The 24,420-nt window shown below is 36.6% G+C and overlaps 1 protein-coding gene across 8 annotated transcripts in view; it reads left to right on the forward strand.

Annotated features, from left to right (window-relative positions):
• Positions 1–24,420, forward strand: part of CHL1 (cell adhesion molecule L1 like) — a 213,917-nt gene that overhangs the window by 147,709 nt on the left and 41,788 nt on the right. For 6 of the 8 annotated variants that reach the window (XM_032149510.1, XM_032149512.2, XM_058437170.1 and 3 more), the window contains 8 exons: positions 863–910; positions 2,456–2,576; positions 7,187–7,371; positions 12,491–12,622; positions 18,138–18,278; positions 18,602–18,713; positions 20,119–20,285; positions 22,838–23,003. In XM_032149510.1, the coding sequence (XP_032005401.1) occupies positions 863–910; positions 2,456–2,576; positions 7,187–7,371; positions 12,491–12,622; positions 18,138–18,278; positions 18,602–18,713; positions 20,119–20,285; positions 22,838–23,003 (1,072 nt within the window). The remainder of the gene's footprint in view (positions 1–862; positions 911–2,455; positions 2,577–7,186; positions 7,372–12,490; positions 12,623–18,137; positions 18,279–18,601; positions 18,714–20,118; positions 20,286–22,837; positions 23,004–24,420) is intronic. The other 2 variants (XM_032149515.2, XM_058437169.1) reach the window with 1 other exon arrangement.

Consider the following 24,420-nt stretch of genomic DNA (forward strand, 5'->3'; position numbering starts at 1 on the left):
AATTTCCTTCTGGCTGAAGCCATTTAAAGCTGGGTTGATATTTTCCGCCATTGTTCAGTTCAACTCTAGAGACTTCTTCCAGATGAAATAGACATCTGCAGCTGCAGATCCACAGTAGCTGTGTCTCTCACAGCCAGGAAATCAAATCTCAATTCACAGGACAAATGTATTTCATCTGACGTCTGCAGGATCTTGTCATTTTCAGTGGATGAAATATACAATGAAATTCCAGGGTTTTCTAAGCAAATCTTGGGCATTGATTCACTGTGATCTTGGATAAACTGGCAGACTGAAAATGGGGGAGAAAACAACAGAGGCAAAAAAAAGGAATTTTGTATCACCAAATTGGCAAACTTAATTGAATCGCTCCTTTCCCTACTTGATTCTGCAGATGCCAGCCTGGGTTCCCAAATGGGAAAAGTAATTAGAGGGAGGAAGAACCATAAGATTCAAAGGGAAGAAATAATCCCCAACAGTTTGCTGAGTGAATAATTGGCCCTGGTATAGTTGAAAGTTGGCATTACCATTTCATTGTTTAATTTGGTCCGTGATTTTTTCATTTTTATGTGTAGATATGCCATGCCAGGGCTTCACTATAACATTCTTCTAGTAGCCTCAGTTCTCTTTAATGGAGCTATAACTTGAATCTTCCCCACATGGATTCATCTGTGGTAATTCAAGATTAAACTTACTGTAATTATTTTCTATGTAAAACTATATTCCCAAGGGCAATGTTCTAGTGAAGCATGGTTCTACATCATTTTGTAATTTTTCTAAGACAAAAATATGACTTTTCATTCTTTATTGATATCAGCATCCACCATTATGTTTGTGTTTTTTTCCTTCCATTTTTTTATTTCAGTAAAGCATGCTAATGACTCAAGTTCATCCACAGAAATTGGTTCCAAGGGTAAGTTGAACCCATGTGGAGTGTTGGCATTTGTTTATAGATCATTGTCTTCTCAGATTTTGAATTTTTTCTTTAATATCCTCTTAAGTTTATTACAATACTGTTATTATGAAAAACATCTTAGCTTAGAGGGTTCTATTGCCCCCCATTCCCTCTTAAATATAGGCAAAGGGAGGGATTTTTATAAATATATAACTATATAAATATAATGAAATACTTATATATAATGCATTGAATAGATAGAGATATTTAATGGAGTAATTATTTTGGATCTCCCAAAACGTTGATACTTTTACAGAAAGAAAAGAAATGGTTAACTGTCAAAAGACGTAGAGAAAACACTGAGTTTAAGAAAGTTAAATGGATTTTTTCTTGCAAGCCTTCTTGAAATATTTGACATGCAACTGCACATTGTAACTTTCTGAGAAAGAAACAGTTTGTAGCATTTTTCAACCTCATGTGTCTATGTGATCTTTTTATTCAATTCTTTCCCCCATAGAACGTCTACCAGAACTTGTGTTCTATGGAAAATGCCTGAGTAAATCTGAGTTGTATAGCAGGCGAGTTCTCTATAATGAGAAGAGTCATTTACACAATTGCAGCAAATATTCTCTATAAAATGTGGACTAGTGATAACTTAGATACCTTATATACTTGCAAGTTCAGTGGAGGAGGATGTAAGCTCCTTTGGAAGAACCGTCAGTTTTAAGGTGGACTGATTCATCCCCAACATCATTTCCTTTGAGATTAATAACTCAAACATATATAGTGCTATATTTTCACAGCACTCGATGAAAAATCATTGCACATAGTACATATTCAACAATTATTTTTCAAAAAATAAACACGAAGTATAGAAGACTGTCTACTGCTGAAGTCCCTTTGAAGAGGGAAGTCTCCTAATTTGCCATTGTATTTGAAAAGTATTCTTAAGAAAATAAGAAATGGGACATTTCAATATGCAGGTAGTAAGGATGCTTGCTAATCATTTCCTAAAACTGTGTTTTTCCTTAAGGAACTGAGACTACAGGTAGAGTTGCCAAATTCTATTCTTGATAGATTCATAGATGCCTAGTATCTACCACAGCCTTCCTCAGTGAGAATTTCTGGGTACAGGAGTGAGGAAGCTGTTTTTAGCAGAAACCTTATTAAATTCTTAGGCAATTTAAATTAAATAAAAACATAAACATAAAGTCATTGCACATGACATGATTAAAGTATAGAATATAAAATCATAGATTTTCAATTAAGGACTTCTGTTTGACCTTCTGAGTTAGCAGATATGGTATAAATAATAACATTTATAAAATTTGGCCGTGCTACACTCAGTAAAAACATGTGAGGGACAACCCATGCTTCATGGTAAGAGAGAAGAGGAGTCTATTTAAATGGAAATATGTGGAAATGTGTATAGAACACACACACACACACACACACACACAAATTCATGTGTGTCGGATTTTTTGTTTTAAGAAAGATGTAGTGTCACAGAATTTTAGGTATATTAATTTGAAAAAATTCTGACTTTTCTTTTCTATTGTGTAGCAAATTCCATCAAGCAGAGAAAACCCAAACTGCTCTTGCCTCCCACTGAGAGTGGCAGTGAGTCTTCAATTACCATCCTCAAAGGGGAAACCTTGCTGCTTGAGTGTTTTGCTGAAGGCTTGTGAGTAACCTGACTCTCACTCATGACTTTGTCCATCCAGTTCTGTAAAGAATAAGACATCAGGCACATTAAGACTGTGCTTGCAAAGATATTTTAAAATTGTTTCCTTAAAAAAATTAAATTCTGCTGGCTACTGCAGATATTCTGCTTAGGACTGTTATCCCAGGTACTTAAGAGGCTGAAGCAGGAAGACTGCTTGAGCCCAGGAGTTTGAGGCTGCAGTGAGCTATGAGAATGCCATTGCACTAAAACCTGGATGACAGAGCAAGACCTCATCTAAAATTAAATTAAATTAAAATTAATAAAATAATTAATAATAATAAATTTTGTTGTTATATCTCTGGAGGAAGTCATTTGTACTTCACTCTACAGACTTCAGGCAGTAACAGGTTCATAAAATTAGATCTGTCAATTTATGATATTGTGGATGGAGGGGATGATGACAACATTCTCCTTAGTTAAGTTTAAGAAGCATGAGGTTGTTGATAGCCCCTCAGTTTTGGTGCTGAGTTTTCTCTCTATGCTACACTATCTTGCCCCACTCCTGTTTGCTATGTTACTTACTAAATCTGCTCCATTTCAGGTTCCAAGGAGCCCTATTTATCTATTTTTATCCTGCTGCCCTTTGCACACATGGAGGTCCAGACCATGTAATTTAAGAGAGTTTTACATCAAAATCTAATTAAGTGAACTTTCTTTACACCTGAAAAAGCAATCCATTTATTTATTTATTTATTTATTTATTTATTTATTTATTATTATTTTTTGAGACAGGGTCTCACTCTGTCACCCATGCTGGAGTGCAGTGGTGCAATCTCAGCTCATTGCAACCTCTGCTTCCTGGGTTCAAGCAATTCTTCTGCCTTAGCCTCCTGAGTAGCTGAAACTACAGGTGTGCACCACCACGCCTGGCCAATTTTTTATATTTTTAGTAGAGACAGGGTTTCAACATGTTAGCCAGGAAGGTCGATCTCCGGACCTTATGATCCACCTGAGTTGGCCTCTCAAAGTGCTGGTGTTATAGGCATGAGCCACCAGGCCCAGCCCGCAATGCACTTTTTTAAACCCTCCAAGAAAACCCTAAAGGACCTCACTTGGTCACCTCTTAAAATTGTTCCATTTATTAACTACTGTTAAGTACATGTAAACAGGGACCATGTTATTTAATATTTAATCATACGGGGTCTCCTGTTTTTACCACTATCCTTCCGAACTTAACGGTCCTTCCCTACCATTGAGGATACTTTGGGAAAATGCATTCCAGCTTCCTAGCACCTGAGTTTACTCATTTGAAATATAATCTGTTTGTAAGCTAAGGGCTTTGGGGACTCTAGTTAGTGGACTAGGATTTGAAATTCAAAAAATCATATTCATTCATAATTTAGAGTACATTCTGAACGACTGGTTTAGAAATGGAGCAGATTTTATTGGTTTTACAGCCCCTAAGCTTTGTAAATTTCTCTTTCCATCCACCAAAAATATCAAAGTTGCTTGTCTGTCTTCAACTCCCAATGTGTATTTACATAAATTAGTTGGAAGTACTATGACACAGACTGTTTGGAATGTTTGGTCTGTGTGTTATTTTAGAAGAGGAAAGTCTCATGTTGAGTTTGAATCATGATGGCAACAACCTGCTCTACTGGTTGTATTTGTACATGTTTACAGTGGTAGAAATTAAATTCTTGCAGAGTTCATCACTATATTGATTTGGGCAGGGTGACCCTTTCAGTAATTCTTTTTTCTTATTTCCCACAAATGCCTTCATTGACTTCTTGGATTGACTAGCAACTGCGCAGAATGTCTTCAAAATAATGAAATGCTCTCATGTGCTTTTTAGAAAATGAAGAGTCATGAAGGAATATATAAAAATAGAGTGGATGAAAATATATGTTGTTGTGAGGACGTGAAAATTCTTGATGTGCTATCCTAAGAATTTTCACCTGAAGTAGTTTCTTCTTACTCATACTGATTTTGTGTTGGGTAATCCTGTCTGATCTGGGTCCTCTCTCAGAAGATGATACATTTTTTAAAAGTTTTTGGGTCCTTTAAAAAACTTTTTCTAAGAAATTTTCAAGCCATCAACCTCCTATAGTAACAAAAATAATTATAATTAAGGTATTATACTATTATTTTGTGCCAAGCACTATATTTGGGTCTTTGAAAACCAGTCTAATTGTCTAATACATTTTACTTGAAAGAATAAAGTAAAATGATTATCTGTAAGTGTCAGGTGAACATGAGATATAATTTATCTCAATATAGGTCTATATCTTGGCAAGAATTTCCCGCTATATTTTTGCAAGTGTTTTTCATTTCCTTTTGTTCTAAATTTAAGGGACATTTACCAACAGTATCTGAACAAATGTGTTTTGAGGGAAAACTTATAAAATGGCCATAGGTGGACTTGTGCACTGCTCAAATAGCTTTTTTTTTTTTTTTCTGTTTTGTAAATTCATGGGTTTAAAGTAGGTATAATTCTTTCGCAAGATACTACTTTATAAATAGAGAAATATACAAATAAAAGTTGGCCAGACAAGGGCCTAAAAAAAATTGAGATTATGAGGTAGTGTATTTTGTGTGCAAAAAGGTATTAAGCAATATATTTTCCCTCAAAACACATTGCTTAAATGCTGTTAGTAAATGTTCTTTAAAAAAAAAAAGGCAGGAGGTATAAAAAATTGGCAAGAATAGAGCTGGAAGTTTTTCCCATTGTATAGATGTATCCTGAGATTAAATTATATCTCATTTTCACATAATACTTTAGATAATTATTTTACTTTATTCTTTCAACTAAATGATATTAGAAAATTAGACTAGTTTTCAAAGACCCAAAGACTAGGGAGTCCGGGAGATCTTGCTGAAAGTGAGTTACTTGCTCTATTAAAGGATGGACTCATGAAAGAATCCTGCTTTAGGGGAACTGAGTTCCAGAGCAGCCTATAACTTGGCAAATTGTCATTTTGACAGATGGAGTGAAAAGCCAGCAGTTAGGAGACTTGGGCTATGCATCCTCTTAGGTGGTGTGCTCAGAAAGCCAACAGCTAATATACTCTCACATCTGTCTGCCCAGGCATCATTACCGTTTCCTACACAAGTGTGCCACGTGCTCTTAGCCCTGGTAAAATATAAGATTATTATTCCAGGCTGCACAGCACGTTAGTATTTGAGCCTTGAAGAAGGAAAAGAGTAGATATATATAGATTAAAGAGCCTTCATCTTTACCTCCAATTTTTTTTGCATAAATAACTGAATTATTCTAACCACAACCTATCAATACAAATAATTTGAGAATATTGACACACACGATTTCAAGGAATTGCTCAATTATTACATAGTAACTAATGGGCAACTTGACAGGAAGCATATATTCTAAGACTATAGAGTTAGGAAGGACATAGGTTGAAAAGCACAAAATAATATAACACACTGATAAAAAAGGAACAAGTTTAGAGTAGACAAATATTAGTTGTGGCATATCATTTATTGCTCCAGTGACCTTAAGAAATTAATTTATTGGAGCTTCAGACTCCTTACTGTTAAATGATTACAATAATGCCCATCTTTAGAATGTACCAAATAACCTACAGCTATTAATATAAGAAGAAATATGGAGAGGAAAAGTGTAGCATCAATAAAATTAGCAAAGTTGTTTCTTCTATTCACTTATAGAGCCTGACTGGGGAAGAGAAAAAGACAGTCATCCTTCATTTAGAATCCACCCTTTATGCTTTCCACATAATTTTTAAATCAAATGAGTCACAGAGGGTATGACTTCTGCACTTCTCTGGTTTTCATGAGGAGGGATTTTTCTTAATGTAGCTGCCTTGACTCACCAGTCCTATTTTCCTCCTTACTAAGGTGGGGAAAGTTATCATGCTGGTGTGTAACAAGTTATCATGCTGGTTTTGTTCTTTACTTTCCTGTTGGTTTTGACTGGGTGAGCTAATCTTTTGCAAGTGCTAAGCAAGGGAAGATTTGGTTCATTCCTCCTTTCCTCTACTCCCCACAAGGGTGAGAACGTGATCCAGGAGGCAGCATCTGTGCTACAGATTCCAGCTTGTCCTAGAATAGGCTGTTCATGGGTCTAATCAACACATCTAGCTTTCACACAGGAACCACATTCTCCATTGTCAGCATCATAGGATTAAAGGGGAAACTTCTCTCTGCTGACTGTTAGGTCCTACTTTACTGTGTTTTACACAAACAGGGAATAGGGCTGTTATCACTGGCTGCCTCAAACCACCCACAGGGAGATTTTCACACTTGGAAAATATCTTGGTAATATTATTTCAGTGAGCTCCAACTATTTATCCTTCACCCAGCCACACCTAGTCAGCACTTACGTGTAGTTAGCCCTTGTAATAGAGGAGAGAGAAGATTTCCAAGGAGACAGACCATTAGAGAAACTTTCAGTGAAAGAGACTTGCTTCAACACCAGTGTTCACTATTGATGGTGTTGCGTGTGTCTGTCCAGTGGTAAGGATGATGTGATTCAGTGGAATATGAGCACATATGTAAAAGCAGCTTGATAAAGGATGTGTCCTGAGGTTTTCTTTGTATTTTACTTTCCATTAAAAAAAAATGTTTATTTATTTAATTATTTTTTGCAGGCCAACTCCACAGGTTGATTGGAACAAAATTGGTGGTGACTTACCAAAGGGGAGAGAAACAAAAGAAAATTATGGCAAGACTTTGAAGATAGAGAATGTCTCCTACCAGGATAAAGGAAATTATCGCTGCACAGCCAGCAATTTCTTGGGAACAGCCACTCATGATTTTCATGTTATAGTAGAAGGTACCTTTCCCATGTTGGTCTATTTTTCTGCTTTTCAAAAAACTTCTACATGTAACTTTCTACATGTAGTAGGCCTTGCTTCTAAATCATACATGTTAAAACAGGTCAGCAGTTTCAACTTTTAATTGTAGTGTGGGCACTGAATTATATTACACTTCAATTAAGCAAGTTTGTCATGTATGCCCCAAAATGACATAGACGAGACAAATGACAAGAAAAGATCTCATGTTAGGGATTAAACACAGACAGTTTACATGATTTATTCAAAAAGTCATTAAAGCTAGTCTCCTAAATTATTTTTATTGTAATACACATATACATTTCATAATGTTAAATCATAAAAACAGCAGTAAGGATTATGATGAAAGAAAGTATTAAAATGAGCCTGGAAGAAAGCTTGGATTTTGCTTCCTAATCCTGCAATTAACTTGCTGTGCCCTTCGCCATTTATTTCACTCTCTGTACCTCAGGCTCTTCACCAAAGAAATGAAAGAGGCAGGCAAATTGTTGTGCTAGTTCTTTCCTGGATATAACATTTTTGTAATCCATATCTTGGGTTCAGATGATAAATTCAATATGTTACTTACAGGCAAAAAAGAATAGACTGTATGCTATAATATTAATTCTCTCAAAAAGTGCAAAAACATTATATTCGAATCATCTTCTCTCTGTAAATTCAGAGATTTTGATCAGTCAAGGTTTTATTGGTATTAGTTACATTTATAGGAATAAGTAGGCAAAGATGCTATCATTTAAATGTGGAATGTAGTTATTCGTGCTGTGCCTGTTTGGCTGATGTGAAGTTTGTCTAGTCCTCTGTGATTGATGCAGACTATTTTCTGTGGATCCAATCACACTGAGGCTTTCTATCTACAATTTAGTTGACTGTATTGATCAAATTAATGGGATGATTACTGCATTTGTACTTATTTAGTGCAGTGTAAGCTTAACTACTGAAAGGAATTATTCTTTTTCGACTACAATTTAGTGCAATAGTGCTCTAGGGCACCCATTAATATTCCAGTAAAGTTCACCTCTTAAAACTTTAGTCTGCACAAGGAACACCTAAGTAATGGCCTGTTGTTTAAATTAATGGAAAAAAAGGGACTCAGACACAAATTCTCCTCCCAAGTAAATGTTAACATAGTTGATTTAGTCATACCCCTGTTTGGAATGACACTGTATTTCCAAGCCTTCTCCATAATGCGTATTATTATTTAAGGTAGGAAGAATAGAAAACCAAAGTTGAGAATTTTTTTTTCTTTGACTTGACAAAAGCAAAACTTATATAGAAGAAAGCCCAATATTATGCATTAATGTCAACATCTGCGAAACAGTGATATATTCCTTTGACATTAAATTATTCACAAAGAAATTCAGAGAAGAAGAGTGTGAAAGATTTATGTTATGTATATTTTTAGTCATCATTTAATGTTTCTATATAATTTGGCTACATCATGCAACAGGGGTATTTTTCTGTAACCCCCTCCTCCCCTCCCTGGCACACACACACCCACGAACCAGACATATCTAATTGTTAGATTCTCCTCCAAGTTGCTGACTGTTAGAAACCCTTCCAGATGGCTGAAACATAGCTACGGTAGCTGAATATTTTAACAATCTGGCCACAGTTTTCTTGACTATAAAACCAAACCTTTCAAAAGAATTGCAAGAGTTGCAAAAAAAGAAATCAAAGATGTAAAATTAATTACGCAATTTAAAATGTTGACTATGGGACTCCAAAGGAATGTAGATTTCCTGAACAAATTGTTCTCACTACTCATAAAACAGCTATTAGCACTATCGAGATGTAAATGATGTTTTTATGAGGAACTTTTAATCCTCTCTCTTTAGTAAGAAACTATTAAATGTACCTTCAGTTGTATGTTTTTGGAGTTTCTCTTTACCTATGCACGTGAAGAACAAATTGAGCTTAGGAAGTCTTTACTTTTTTTTCTAAAGTATGGAGGTAATAAATAATAACTTTGTTAATCATCTGGTTGGATGAGCTCGTGTTTATTCAATTTTTTCTGCCTTCCTGCACCCTCTCCTTTTCCTTTTTTGTCTCTTTTTTAGAAGCCCAAATTAAATAACAAGGATATGCCATGTGAGAAAATAGCAATGCTATTATATATTTTGAAAATCTACTCCATTCTGAAAACACCCATTGTGCTTAAGTAAAATCATGGATTGGATTGGATTCTTTCTGTATGTGCAGTGTCTTTCCTATTACTAAACATAATCAAATCCTATGAGCCTGTAATTTAGGTTGCAACATCCTAAATATGAAATCGTACTGCACTTCAAATCCTATAATATGTATGAGCAAAAGCAGCCAGGATGTCTTGGCTAGGTACAACTGTATATTCTAAATATCTAAGATGTGATTAATTACATATTCAGTAAAAAGAGATATAGTGACATCTGAAACAGTCTACATGCAGAAATCAAAATATAATCACAATCACATTTCAATAGATTATTTAAAAATAAGCTCCCACCAATAATTTTTATGTTGTCAACTTTTGAATTATTTAAAGCCTTTGAATTTTAGTAAGTGAAATAGGAAAGCATTTATGTATAATTATAGAGCCATAATATAATCCAAAATGTTTTTGCATTTTCAAAGGTTGTCATAAAATCAAATGCAACTCAGTCATTAATATACTTGAGAAATCTTTGTTTTCAAATAACAAATCTATTTCTAAAATGCTGCAATTAAATCCAATTTTTGTTGAACCTAACAATTTTTGTTTTATTAAAATAGAGATTTTAATAAGAACCTGTGAAGAAACAGTTTTACTAAAAATAACCACTGCGTTGTATGTTTTATAGGCACCAACTTTGTTTTATTTTGTTTTTTTTCCTAGTGATAAACATCTCTATTTAGCTTGCTTAATATATAGTCCCAATGTTCAGACATTTGCATCTGTTTCCAGCAACACAAGAAATATTTATCATCTTATTTTTGTATTTACAATTATGAGAAAATGCATAAAGTTTCAACATAAGCAATTTTCATCTGTTACCATATGTCTTAGGATAATAGATAAAATAATGGGTTTCTATGAGGTTGGTTTTTTTCCTCAGAATTTTTGGTTTTAAGGCTCAAGAAGCAGCTGTTTCTGAGCAGAACAAGCTTGACTCAAGTCTCTCTCAATATTACATGACTCAGGACCAGCTTACTTCTATAGGAATAACGGATGAAGAGCATCAAAGTAAATGTTCAAGCAATTATAAAGAAAGCTTATAAAGAAGGATTAAGGTACAGTGAGGAAGCCTAGTGAATGCTCAGAACTTCTTGTGTCAGTTGATAAATATTGGGGGAGCTTGGATTTGGAAGCATAAATTGAGTTGGCCTTCTTTCCTGTCTTTGGTACAAATTCATAAGATAACACTAAATTAGAAACAAAAGTCACATGACTTCAGAGTCTTAATGTTGCTCATCCGTAGTTGCTGTGTATTTGTCTATGGAATGGCAAGAACAGGAACTGGAGCTCCCTTTGCTGGTGGCCGTGGGCAAGTTAGGCAACTTCTCCAAATCTCAGCCCTCTGTCTGTAAGATGAAAGGATTGCATGATGTGATAATTTGGGACCTCTTTCAGTAATACTAATATTACTAATAGTCCTAATAGTAAATATCCTAATGGCAATAGTAATTATTCATGAAGATTTACAGAAATATCATCATTGCTTGATTTTCTTTATTTCTGTATACATTGAAAGCAATAGTTGTAATTTTCTACTGTAAATATGATATGCTATAATGTTCATGTTCATGGAATATTTTCCTCTAACTTACAGATATTTAATTTTATATTGGTTGTATTAAAATAACCAGTAAAAAAGTAAGGATATCATAAAAAAATGCAAAATAGACAAAAATAAACCTTCACCTCAGAAAATGATCACAGTTTATAATTTGGACTAGTGTATTTTAAACCAAGTGACTAAATATTTACAGGTAGTACAGCTTATGAATACAGATATTTAACTTGGAATTTAACCATTAAGTCCACACCCTGTGGAGTAATTACAAAGGCACTTATCTCACTTGGACTTGAACTTGCCAAGGCTAGTTGTGTACTTTTGTTTCTTCTGGTGAACTTACGGTTATTTCCTTTTTACATAATCCTGTTTTCCCTCATTTACTTAGAAAAATTTTAATGATATTTTTTCATTTTATACATACATATATCTTTGAAGACTTTCCTTTTTGACTAAAAATGGAAATCTAACATATCTTTGGGGAAATAACCAAACTACACTTGATGGGAGTTGCTACCTGCAGGTTTTGTGCAATTTTCTCTGAAATCAAATTATCCAAACCATCGACACTTTAATCTAAACCTTTTATTTACCCCTGACATAGCAATATTCATGAAGTTATAAAACATGGAAATAATGTTTGAAGTCAAGTAAGATGCGTCATCTATTTCTGACATACTTTGTAGTATTGTAATACTGGAGCATTAGGGCATAAAAAGAGACAAGTAATTTTAAGCTACCTTTTGCTGCATTGCTTTGACTGCAGAAAGCTAAACACTGCTTTTGGGCTTCTCTCTCTCCTCTCTTACAAAAAAAACTCTAGGAAATAATATTTTTCCAATTGATTATATATATAAGTGCTATAAGATCACTAAGAAATATTCAAAATAAGCATTAAACATTTTAAATAGTTTTATTTTAAAAATTCTTAACATATAATTCTTGTGTATCCACCTTTTTTAGATGCCATGCTGCAGCTTGAAAATAACCTGTAGTCAGCTCTAAATAAACTCACCATCTGCTTATTCTTCCCTCATTTTTTCCTAGTGGGGTAGCTACTTGTATAGCTAAATAAAGTGGTTGTATATAACTATTTTTAGTATGTTGATTTATTATACATGCTGAGTTCAAATTAAACACAAACACACGCGTGCACGCACACGCACACACACCATACAACACAAAAGCAGTTCCCACCTTGCTTTGCAGAGCAAGTTTACCAAAAAGAGCTACTATGAAACCCTTTGTGGTGTCTGCCCTCTGCTGGTGCAAAGTAGAAATACAGGCCTTAACATTTTTGGACTTTTTGACATAGATAACATCTCTCATGAGCTCTTCACTTTATATCCAGAGCCTCCTCGCTGGACAAAGAAGCCTCAGAGTGCTGTGTATAGCACCGGAAGCAATGGCATCTTGTTATGTGAGGCTGAAGGAGAACCTCAACCAACAATCAAGTGGAGAGTCAATGGCTCCCCAATTGACAGTAAGTTTAAAAACCAATTGCAATGCAATGCTGAAGGCCCTGGTTTGATGGGATTAATGATGGTCAGACATGTGTGTAAAATGAAGTTGGTATGTGGTTGGATTAGCAGGACAGATATAACCGGCAAATCAGAAATTGCTCATTTCGAAGCAATTTTGTTGTTGAGACTTGATATTCATGGAAGAGCCATAAATAATATTTATACTGCTTGGGCCCTTTCATAAATTATATATAAGAATAAAGATTTTTAATTTTTAAAAAGAAAATTGAATGAGAAAGAGGACGCATCCAAGGAAAAAAGCCAGTTATTGTTCCTCTCCCTAAGAAGAAACAGAACAGGAGCCTAGCGGCTGAGGGCACAGGTTCAAAGTGAGGACCTCCCTTAGGCTCAGGCAACAGCAACACCTGTCCTGGGCTCTGTCCTTTTAAGGGACTTGCTCTGGTCATCCTCTGGTCCTGCTTGTCTCCATGATTTGAAAGCATCCTCAGGGAAAAGGAGGCATCCCAAGTCTGAACCTGGTCCCATTACTGCCTGTTTGCTACCAACCTCAAGCACGAAGACCTGAAAATCCCCATGCCCGGTCCACCCTGAGCCCACTCCAAATGGGCTGGGCAGGGAAAGACAGGAATGGCCCAGCACTGAGGGCCAACTCTCCCCCTTTCACCATGCTCAGCATAGAGCTCCGAGGAGTCCTCCAATCTTCCACTGGAACCTAGAGCTCAGATTATTTTGGATGTCCTTGTTCAGGAAGAAGGACAGAACATATTTTTATGTGTCAATTGCTTAATTAAGAGCAGGTAAAATAGTGGCTTCCATTTGTCCTTTTGCTCTGGGGCCTGCACAAGTCAAGGGTGAGCCACTTGGTGGGTAACAGACCTGGGGTCCCATCTAGGATGTGCACCTTGCCAGCTGTTTCATCTTGAGGTGTTTTCTGAATCTCCCCAAGCGTACGTTTTTTAAACTGCATAATGGAGATAGTGGCGGTTGGTTGTGATTGAATGAAAAAAAAAATGTAGCCAGCTGCCTAGGGCAGTGATTCATCTGTAGAGCACTGTGATGGTTTATAAACTCTGGAGCCAGACTGCCTATGTTTGCATACTGGCTCTACCACTTACTAGCTGCGTGACGGGGAGTATCACTGACCCTCTTCAAACCCGTTTCTTCATCAGTAAGTTGGGATAAAAATAACACTGACTCATGGGGTCGTTTTGTAGATTAAAGGAAACATCATGCAGAGAATGCTTAGCATGGGGACTGCCACAAAAACAGCACCCCGTAAGGTATGGTTGGTTGGTATTGTTTTCCCATAACAGACACTCAGGAAACCTTAGTCCTCATTATTATTATCTTCAGATTTGGGATTTTTCTCTTCATCTCTTTAGGGAAGAGAATAAAAAATGAAAAATAATAATGAGGTTTTGGGTAGACAAAGGGAAATGAAAGCAACTTTTGTTTATAATGAATGTTCAGGTTACAAAAGTAAGGAACGCATTCTCCGAAACGCAAAATCATAAAATATTATATTTGGATGGTATTTGTTTACAAAAGGCATTCATAAATTACTTAGAATCCTCAAAAGAACTTTATAAACGAGGTGCTATTATTCATATTTAACTGATTCATTCATTCAATAATATTTATGGGGTACCTCCTATGTTCCCGGCACTGGACTTCATGCTTGAGATACAACAGTGAATAAAATGGATGGAATCCTTGCTCTCCTGCCATTGGACAAATAACACATGAGTGTGTACTGTGATGTGGTAAAGCAGAAAAAAGCTGGGTAAGGGTAGTGCCTGAAAGAGGTTCAGGACCCAGAGTTGCAATCTTATTTTAAGATCATAACAGTAAGACCCCTGTTGTAATTTATCTTTGAGTAGAGATTGGAAGGAGGTGAGGAAGTCAGCCGCGTAAATAGCAGGGAAAGTGCTGTCTCAGTGGAGAGGTGTGTTGAGGAAGAGAAAAGAGGTGAGTGTGACTGAAGCTGAGGGAGTGCAAGGGGCAGTCCTAGGCCACCAGATCCGCCAGCAGGGGAAGGGGCCAGAGCTTAGGTAAAGATGAACACTGAAGTAGGGCCTTGGGATTTTGAGAATACACTAGGCAGCTCTTGGAGGATTTTAAGCAGAAGAGTGACACAATCTAATTTACATTTTTACAAGGTATTTTCCTGGCCTTTGAATGGAGAATGGACTGTGTGATTGATTCTATGTAGGAGGCCGTCTGAGAGGGTCTGCGTTCAGGGCTAGATGGTTAGCTTCTGGATTTATTTTGAAATTGAGCCAATAGGTTTGTTAATGGATGAGGAGGTCAAGGCTGAAAATAAACTTACACAAGACCACACAGCTGAATAATGGTAGACTTCAAACCAAAGCCAGGTCGCTGGAATCCAAGCTCTGTGTTCTGTTCACAGCTTTTGGCCATGGCTCTCCTTGTTGCCCTGCAAACAGGTCATAAACTTTTATAGGTTGGGATATTTGATGACAGTGTGTTGGTTAAAGGATTTGAAATCTCTTTAAGATTATTTTAGTTGTAGGGATTATATATCCTTTCCCCATGTTACTTCAAAATTAAATCAAAATGATTGCTATTATTGATTATCGGCCTAACCGTTTTCACATGCTTTGCATATGATATTTCTGAACCTCGTAGCAGCTTGAGAAATAGATTCTGTTATTCTCCATTGGCAACTGAGGCTCAGAGAGGTTACATTACTTACTGGAGAATGCAACCCAGGTACGTTTAAAACCAGGAACTGAACCCAGGAAGGATTAACTCCAGAGCTGAAGTTTCATCACTTTATTGCATGATTTCTCACAGGGTTGACCAAAGGCAAAAATAAGAAAGAATTTCTGAAGTATGTCAGGACTAATGTGTTTTATAAAGACTTGGCTTTCTTGAATCCTGGGAGCTTCTGTTAGCCTTTGTCAATACACAACAATTTCCATACCCATGCCAACAGGCAGATTTAAGCAATGTTTAATTACTTAAATAAAGTATCATTTACATAGTCTAATTTCTTACTTTTGTAATGCAGTGTTAATTCAGAGCCATGCATAGATCAGACGGGATAAGGAGAACTAAATGGGAGGATGGCATTAACTCTGAAAGACTTAGGACCCTGAGTGGGGTGTGGAAGTGAAGAACGGGATTAGAGACTCAGTGCTCTGCAGCATTCCTAAAGAGTTTAGCCTTTAAAAACTTGGAAGAGCTACTCATCTTGTTGATTTGCAAGAAATAAGTGATAAATTGTTCAACTGGATTGTATTAGTTTTCTAACATTGCTATAACAAATTCAATTACCATAAACTTGGTGGCTTAAAATAGTGCATATATACTATTTTACATTTCTGTAAAAGTCCAACACGAGTCTTGGCTAAAATCAAAATGTCAGCAGTACCATGTCCTGGAAGTGCTTGGAGAGCATTCCTTTGTTTGCCTTTTCCAGCTTTTCCAGGCTGCCCACATTCGCTGGCTCCCTTCCGCCATTTTGAACGCCAGCTACACTGCATCTCTCTGACCATCCTTCCATGGTCACATTTCCCTCTGACCATAGCCAAGAAAGGCCTTCTGATTTTCAGGAGCTTTGTGATTATATTGAGCCCACTTGGGTCATCCAGATGTAGGAAATAATTTTCCGACCTCAATGTCCTTAATCTTAATCACATCTGCAAGTCCCTTTTTTCCATGTAAAGTAACAAAGTCATACATTCTGGGACTTAGAACGTGTACATCTTTCAGGGGCTATTGTTTTGCCTACTTACAGGGGCCTTTCAGGAATAAAGCTTGCCCAACCTAACATTTTAAGTCATTCCAACAAGTATTTACTGACTGGATTTTCTGTGGTAGCTGCTCTTTGGGCAGTGGGGACACACTGCACAACCTCACACTGAGGTCCTGCCCTTAGAGAGCTCACAGTCAAGTGAAAAAAATATTCATTTATGACTCCTAGGCAGAAAAAGATGTGTAAGTCTTTTATTTTAATATGTAATATTCATGTTTTCTGGAACCTAAAACTTAGTATAGTCATTATCTCGTATATGGAGACACAGTCAGAAAAGTAGAATTTGACTGATAAATCTTGTAATGTCCTTTAAACTAAAAATTTTTGCATTTGTGCCCCTCCCTTGACATTTCCAGCTAACATGTTTTTCCTTCCCACTGGATTTATATATATATAAAATATATATTATCTATATTATATACAGATATTATATTATTCTATATATTATAGAATAATATAATATCTGTATATAATATAGATAGAGAGATAGATATACACATATATAGTATCATAGCAAGGGCAGGGCTTTTAGAGTCAGCAAAGTGGCCAAATGTTGTGGGATGTGTCATTCAACTTCTCTGTAATCCAGTCCCCTCACCTTTAAAATGGCCATGTAAATGCTGATCCATCAAGTTCTGAGCAGTGTCAGTGAGATCTTGCATGTGCCACATCCAGTAGAGTTTTTGGTCCTTAAATTCATCAGAAATGTTAGGTACTCTTTTTCTTCTTCTTTTTCTTTTTCTTTTTCTTTTTTCTTTCTTTTTTTTTTTTTTTTAAAGAGTCTCTCTCCATCACCCAGGCTGGAGTGCAGTGGCGAGATCTTGGCTCACTGTAACCTCCACCTCCTGGGTTCAAGTGATTGTCCTGCCTAGCCTTCTGAGTAGCTGGGGTTACAGGAGCGTACCACCACACCTGGCTGATTTTTGTATTTTTAGTGGAGACAGGGTTTTGCCATGTTGGCCAGGCTGGTCTTGAACTCCTGACCTCAAGTGATCCATCTGCCTCAGCCTCCCAAAGTGCTGGGATTACAGGTATGAGCCCCGTGCCCAGCCTCATGTTAGGTATTCTCATTTCCAAAAGATATTTCCAGAATTATACTTGGATCAGGAGTGTGGAAGGTTTTATTGCCCCAAAGTAGAAAATCTGGCCCTTTTTCTCAAGAAGGGTTTAGTCTTACTGGGAAAATGAAATATGCAAGCAGTGTACATGAAGTGGTTAAATAGTGAAGCAAGGCAAATGAAATGAATGGTGCAGATCAGAAAACTGTAGAGAGGCAGAGAACTGAAACGGGAACAAAAGTGTCAAAGGGGAAAATAGCAGCCAGTACTGGTAGCTTGGGAGATCGTGATGTGTTGACCATGTGACTTGTGCCAGGCAGCTTCAGTATCTAAATTCAGAAGAGTAACAGAGTATCACTTCATCATAGGTCTTGAATGCCTAAAGGATAATCTGGAATAGTACTGTGAGTATAGGTATGGAAAGTCTGGGAGCTCCAGATGAGCAGATATTTTGTTGCTAAATATTAACATGAAAGATAATTGAAAATTCACATGGATCTGGAAAGAAAAGTCCATAGTTGATGTTCAGAAAACCTAAAGAATTGGCTTCAGTGAACTATTAGTCACCCTAAACTGGTTTTAAAATATAAATACTGTGTGACATGTTTAATAAATCATGTATAAATATTTTATGTCCTGTTCTTTATCAAACTCACATTCTTTAATCTCTTTCAGATCATCCATTTGCTGGTGATGTTGTCTTCCCCAGGGAAATCAGTTTTACCAACCTTCAACCAAATCATACTGCTGTGTACCAGTGTGAAGCCTCAAATGTCCATGGAACTATCCTTGCCAATGCCAATATTGATGTTGTGGGTGAGTGTGCCTGGGAGCTGACTTAACCTGCTATTTTCCTAAGGAAAATGGTCAAGGTCATGTTCAGAAGTGTATTAACTCTTGACACATAATATATGGAGGGAAAAATCAAACTACTTTTCACCATACATTTGAGTTTTAGCCTTCACACTGAAATTATACTTTCAAAAATGTATTGAATTAGGATACTTTTATAATTCAAGACAGACACCATAATATTCCGCTGTTTTCTATTTGTATTAATATGGCTAGGACATAGAAAAATTTAGTTTGCATATCTTTCCACGAAAGTTTAAAACTGCATTTATGTTATTTTCAAATAGATGTCCGTCCATTGATACAAACCAAAGATGGAGAAAATTATGCTACAGTGGTTGGGTACAATGCTTTCTTACATTGCGAGTTCTTTGCTTCACCTGAGGCAGTCGTGTCCTGGTAAGCCGGTGGCGCATGGTTTTCTTAAGAGAATGTCAATTGTAGATTTCACCTTGTTTCTTCATCCGTAATTTGACAGGCTGTGTTGTGTCTATATTGGTACATGTACCCAGTGCCTCTGAGACATAAGGTAACAAACTTACCTTCCAGGAAATTAGCTCTTCTGAAAACACTGGCTGGATTTCTAGGATTTTCTCACGTAGAGACGTACAGAGAGCCGCTTGTGTTCATAAAGAAAAGCAGAGAATTGAAGAGATTACAGAGACAGTGTTAAAGGCAGTTTTGGTTTTTCATTATGGGGTACCACAAGGTCATGTTTTACTCTATTGTTTTTGTTTGGGGATTATCTAAATGATTATCTAAGCTCTCATTTAATTCCAAATGCGTGTGCTTTAGACTTTTCCAGCATTCATTTTGATTTTAATTTCAATGAATTAATTGGTATCGTAAGTCCAAAGACATTATCAATATGGGTCTACCTTATTAGTTACTTTACTGAAAAAGCTTGGTTAAATAGTTCTTGAATAATTTTGTCATGGGTCTGTAGGGCAGGGTGAGATGAGTGACCCCAGGTCATACATTTATAGGGTCAGATATCGCCTTTATTTTAAATCATGATACACATTTTGTTCGTCATGGGTTTTTTGCATTATTCTGATTTTTCAAAATACTCGATTGAAATTTTATTTACCTTGCTTACTGAGATGTTTGGCACCTTGTTAAATTTTGCATCTGAGGCAAAAGCCTCCCACTTGCCTCAGCCTAGTCCCTGTCCTGTATGGACATGGACCGTATCCACAGCTTATCCTTAAAAAAAAAAACAAAAAACGCAAGCAGTCACTTACTGTGAAATGTACAGGGTAAATGAAGCTGTAGCAGCAAAGGCTTGGAAATGGATGAACGTTGGAGGAAGTGGCTGTGGGGTTGATAGGGTAAATGTAATCCATGTCCACAGGACAGGCAAGACTCCCTGGCTTATAATATTTCTGAATGACCAGTGTTCTCCCGGGACAGCAGGAGGTTTGAAAGGTTCATTATCTCTTTCAATTACTAGCTTTCCCATTTAGTACCCTGGAGCAATCATTAACTAAAGAGTTCACCATCAATAAGCCAGAAAATATTTATTAAGCTCTGAGGACACATGCAAACCAGTGCTGGTGGCTATGACAAATACAGCAGAAGCACGGAGCATGGACTTGGATTTTCTCTAGCCACAGTCTATTTGGGTAGATAAGATATACATTCATGGTCCATTTTGAGAAAAATATGAAACCCAGCGGAACATTTCATAAGGTTTGCTAAGCTATTGAAAGGGGATTAGCCTGAATCACATCATTGACTAGTATTAAAAAGAGTATACAATTTTTCCCTACCTCAGATGGATGTTTGCTTTCTTTGTCCATAGGCAGAAGGTGGAAGAAGTGAAACCCCTGGAGGGCAGGCGGTATCATATCTATGAAAATGGCACATTGCAGATCAACAGAACCACCGAAGATGATGCTGGGTCATACTCATGTTGGGTAGAAAATGCTATAGGAAAAACTGCAGTCACAGCCAATTTGGATATTAGAAGTATTTTTATTTCACTGTTACTTTGCATGAATTGTCACATGGGTTCATTCTGTCTTCATTTGCCCAAATGGAATAATACAATTTAAGTTGGAGTACCAGATAAAGTTCTTTGAACCGTTTTTCACAATTCCTAGATTGGGTTTCATCTAAAAGATTTTTGCAAGAATTACAGGGTATGCCAATGATATGTGCACAGCTTCATCCTATTTTAAGAGGGAGCCAGGTGTCCTTAGTGACAGATGGCTGTCAATATTTAAAAATTACCTATTAACCATACTACACCATATTTCTGTAACTATATTTTATTTCCAAAGCCAACTCAAGGTAATCAAGTTTTTGAGCTAAAGATTTCACAAACTCATAACTTTATAATGACTGAGGCATGACAGAATGAGGAGGGTTTTTGATCCTCTTTTTGAGTCATAACAGCTTTGTATTATTCCTTCTCACTTCAGGGCACAGTCCTGGGAGCTGTTAATAGTTTCTTGGGCTTCACTGATATTTTGATTTTAATATTGCTCAGAGAATCTTCAAGAAAACACAAAACAGAAAGGATCTTCAGTATTAATAAGGAGCATTTTTGTTTCTTCTGTCATGTCCATATCCCAGCCTGCTTCTCACTTCCACCTAGATAAGGGAGAGCATATTTGTTTGATCATCTGTTTTCACTGATGCCACTTTTCCTCATACATATTCTGCTGTTGTATCCACTGATGTCTTGACATTTCTCTCTTCCCATATATATCCTTCTTTCCTTCTTTTTTCATCCTGTTTTCCTTCTCTTTTGCCTTACATCCTTTTCTTATTTTATAGTATTTGTCTCTTTCTGTGCCCTAAGTAAATCAATGTGCCAGCCCCACAGACTATATTTTTAAAGCACTCGAATATTCTCCTGCAATATCTACTTATCTCTGATGTCTTCTATGTTTTCAAGTGTCAGGTACACTTTTCAGGATGCCCTCATGAAGTCACTGAAGATGGTGATGATTGTTTTTATACTTCAAAAAGTAAATCTATATCAAGGTTAAGCAACTCAGCTAGGCGTAAGGAGCGTGAAACCTCGAATCTAAATGGAACTTTGCACTCCTATTGCCCAACACAGTGCTTGGCCCAAAATGGACCTCAAAACTGCTAGTGGCCAGAGAGATGGACAAGTTTAGAAAGTTTCAATATGCTGTAGTGTCTATTTTATATGTTAAAAATATATACGAATCATATCAATGGAGGATTAAGGACACTTTTTTTTTTACATATACAAAAGGCATGTTGAGAATGGAGTTAAGTGAGAGCCTATATAGTATAGTGATTGAGAGCGTGAGCTTTAGTCTCGGGCAGATTTGGGTTCAAATCCTGGTTCAGCCCCTTACCGGTTAGGAAACTTTGTCTTATGGCTCAATTTCATTTTAGCCTTAAATTATTTTCTCTGTAAAGTGGGAGTATTAATATTCATAAAGTTGTTATAATTATAAAATGCCACAATGAATATGCATTACTTAGCAGAGCCCCGATAGAGAAGTGTTTATTAAATTGTATCTATTATTATTAAATGAATTTCTGGCTTTAAATTTAGAATTAGAAGTAGGATGTCAAATAATTCACTTAAAATTAATTCAATTTAATAGTCTCTTCAAGTTTTGTGCCTGGAATAACAATTAATTTTATTAATACTTTCCATTTTTAGCCAGTTCCTTGAGAAAAATGTACATTGCCAATATCAGAGTATAATTATGGAATTGGAGGTCAGCTTGTGCAGTTGGTCTCTGGGAGGTCCCCAAAATGCCAAATGCCACATTAAGAGTATACTTACTTTTAATATAGCATTAAAGAGTAAGGACTGCATGTTTTAAAACAATCATAATGAAGCAAACTTTTTTTTTAAGGCAGCCATATACCAATCTTTGAGTTTCATAATGTTGACAACTACAAATTTATTTTTGTTTCAAACTGTCACTCCCTGTAATTCATTCAAAAGGAGATTTAACAATATGTATTGAGTGCCTGTGGTGTACAGGCTCCCTTCTAGGCTCTGGAGATACCGCAGTGTTACGAAACAGTCACAGGCCCTACTTTTCCTGAGGCTTACTTTCTAGTTCCCCACCTTCATGTTAATAGTTCATCCATTCATGGGCTTAAACATTTACCCTCAGGTTTCTGAATTAATAACAAACACGCTAATAGAAAATCAAATATCTTTCCCTTTTCCTTTACAGTGCTTTGATTATATATCCAGAAGCTCTTGAAGGAGAAATTATGTTATTTTCAACTTCTAGAGACATGTGTTTGCTTATACTTTGCTTACTCCCTTCCCCAAGAAATAATGAAGGAAATTCCTAAACTATTAGTTGATATTTCCACTTAAATTTTGTCAGATGTCCAAGCCTGGATGGAAAGAAAATAATAATGATATACAATGTTAGGAAATTACAGTGGGACAAACCCTGCATGAGGATTGGACTGTTATGGTGACAGTTTGGGTTACTTAAATTGCAGGAACTTAATAACAAAGTAAGCCATGCTTAGTTCTAACTAATATCTTTGTTTGGTAAAAACAGATGCTACAAAACTTAGAGTTTCTCCTAAGAATCCTCGTATCCCCAAATTGCATATGCTTGAATTACATTGTGAAAGCAAATGTGACTCACATTTGAAACACAGTTTGAAATTGTCCTGGAGTAAAGATGGAGAAGCCTTTGAAATTAATGGCACAGAAGATGGCAGGTAGGTAAACTATCATGATATGTCATAATATTTGCTTGGGGTGAACACCTTGCATTTGATAAAAAAAAGTTCTAGGTCAGGCGCAGTGACTCACTCTTGTAATCCCAGCACTTTGGGAGACCGAGGTGAGTGGATCACTTGAGGTCAGGAGTTCGAGACTAGCCTGACCAACATGGTGAATACCCGTCTCTACTAAAAATAAAAAATTAGCCAGGCATGATGGCGCTTGCCTGTAATCCCAGCTACTCGAGAGGCTGGGGCACAAGAATCACTTGAACTCAGGAGGTGGAGTTTGCGGTGAGCTGAGATCACACCACTGCACTCCAGCCCGGGGGACACAGAGAGACTGTCTCTCAAAAAAAAAAAATTCTAAAAGTATTCATACTGAAATAAAAACAAAAACAGTAATATTTCTGTCTTCAAGTCACTTCACTCTCCTATCATATGTTTATCATCCTGTTTTTGCTACTGACTTTTCATGTAACATGTACCATTCTATTAGTGCGTGAAATAGAGACCACTCTAAGTAACCGAGGAAGAATTGCATGTTCTTGGATGCTTGCAAAAAAAGGCTGAGAACTGCATGGGCTTGGGTGCTTGCAAAAAAAGACTGGAGGAGCTAGGCCTAGAAGAGGCTGCATACTAGTCTTCTAGGTTCTTGATCACAGAGCACTGCAGCTGCAATCCAGGTGTCTGGAAACTGCTGCCATCTTCATGGCCACCTCACCCCGTTGGTACTACTCGTAAGTCCTGCCACTGCCAACTCTCGTGTCTGCCAGAACCACTGTCTGTTCCCACTGGCCCAGAGAAGGTGGTGTCCATTTTCCTTCTACTTTTCAATCTCACATGAGTTTATTTAACTCACTAGCAAAACCTAAATCATATCTGGGATTCTTCCTGCCGGAAAGTACTGAGAAGTACCCCTTTGAGTCTTCCAAACTCTGTATAGAGAATACAGACAAAATATAAAAGAGAGCATATACAGGAAAGTGTGAATGGATGCTTAATAGCACTAGATGATATTAAGAACATCAAAGAAATAAAAAGTCAGCATTTGCTGAATGTCTACTCTCTTTTGAAAATGTGAGAAAGTCAGCTTTGCGTCCTTTTGCATTGTTACTATGTAAGGGTTAAAATTTAACTATCTTGGAGCCAAATCTCACCTCTCATTAGTTTTGTAATTTATTACCCTGTAAAACTACAAATCTGAAAATGTTTAGATAGGACATGTGCCGCTTGCATGAGACAGCAACACTGCTATGGGTAAGATCATGAGCTCTGAAGCTCAAAGGCTCAGATTCAAATCTCAGCTCAGTCACTTATTACATCTTTGAACTTAGACAAGCTGCTTAACATCTTTGTGCTTTAGTTTTAAATCCCATAACATAGTTGGAATTGAAAGTATTAAAAAGGTACT

This window comes from Hylobates moloch, unplaced genomic scaffold (genome assembly GCF_009828535.3).
Source record: "Hylobates moloch isolate HMO894 unplaced genomic scaffold, HMol_V3 SCAFFOLD_4, whole genome shotgun sequence".
Taxonomy (NCBI): Eukaryota; Metazoa; Chordata; class Mammalia; order Primates; family Hylobatidae; genus Hylobates; species Hylobates moloch.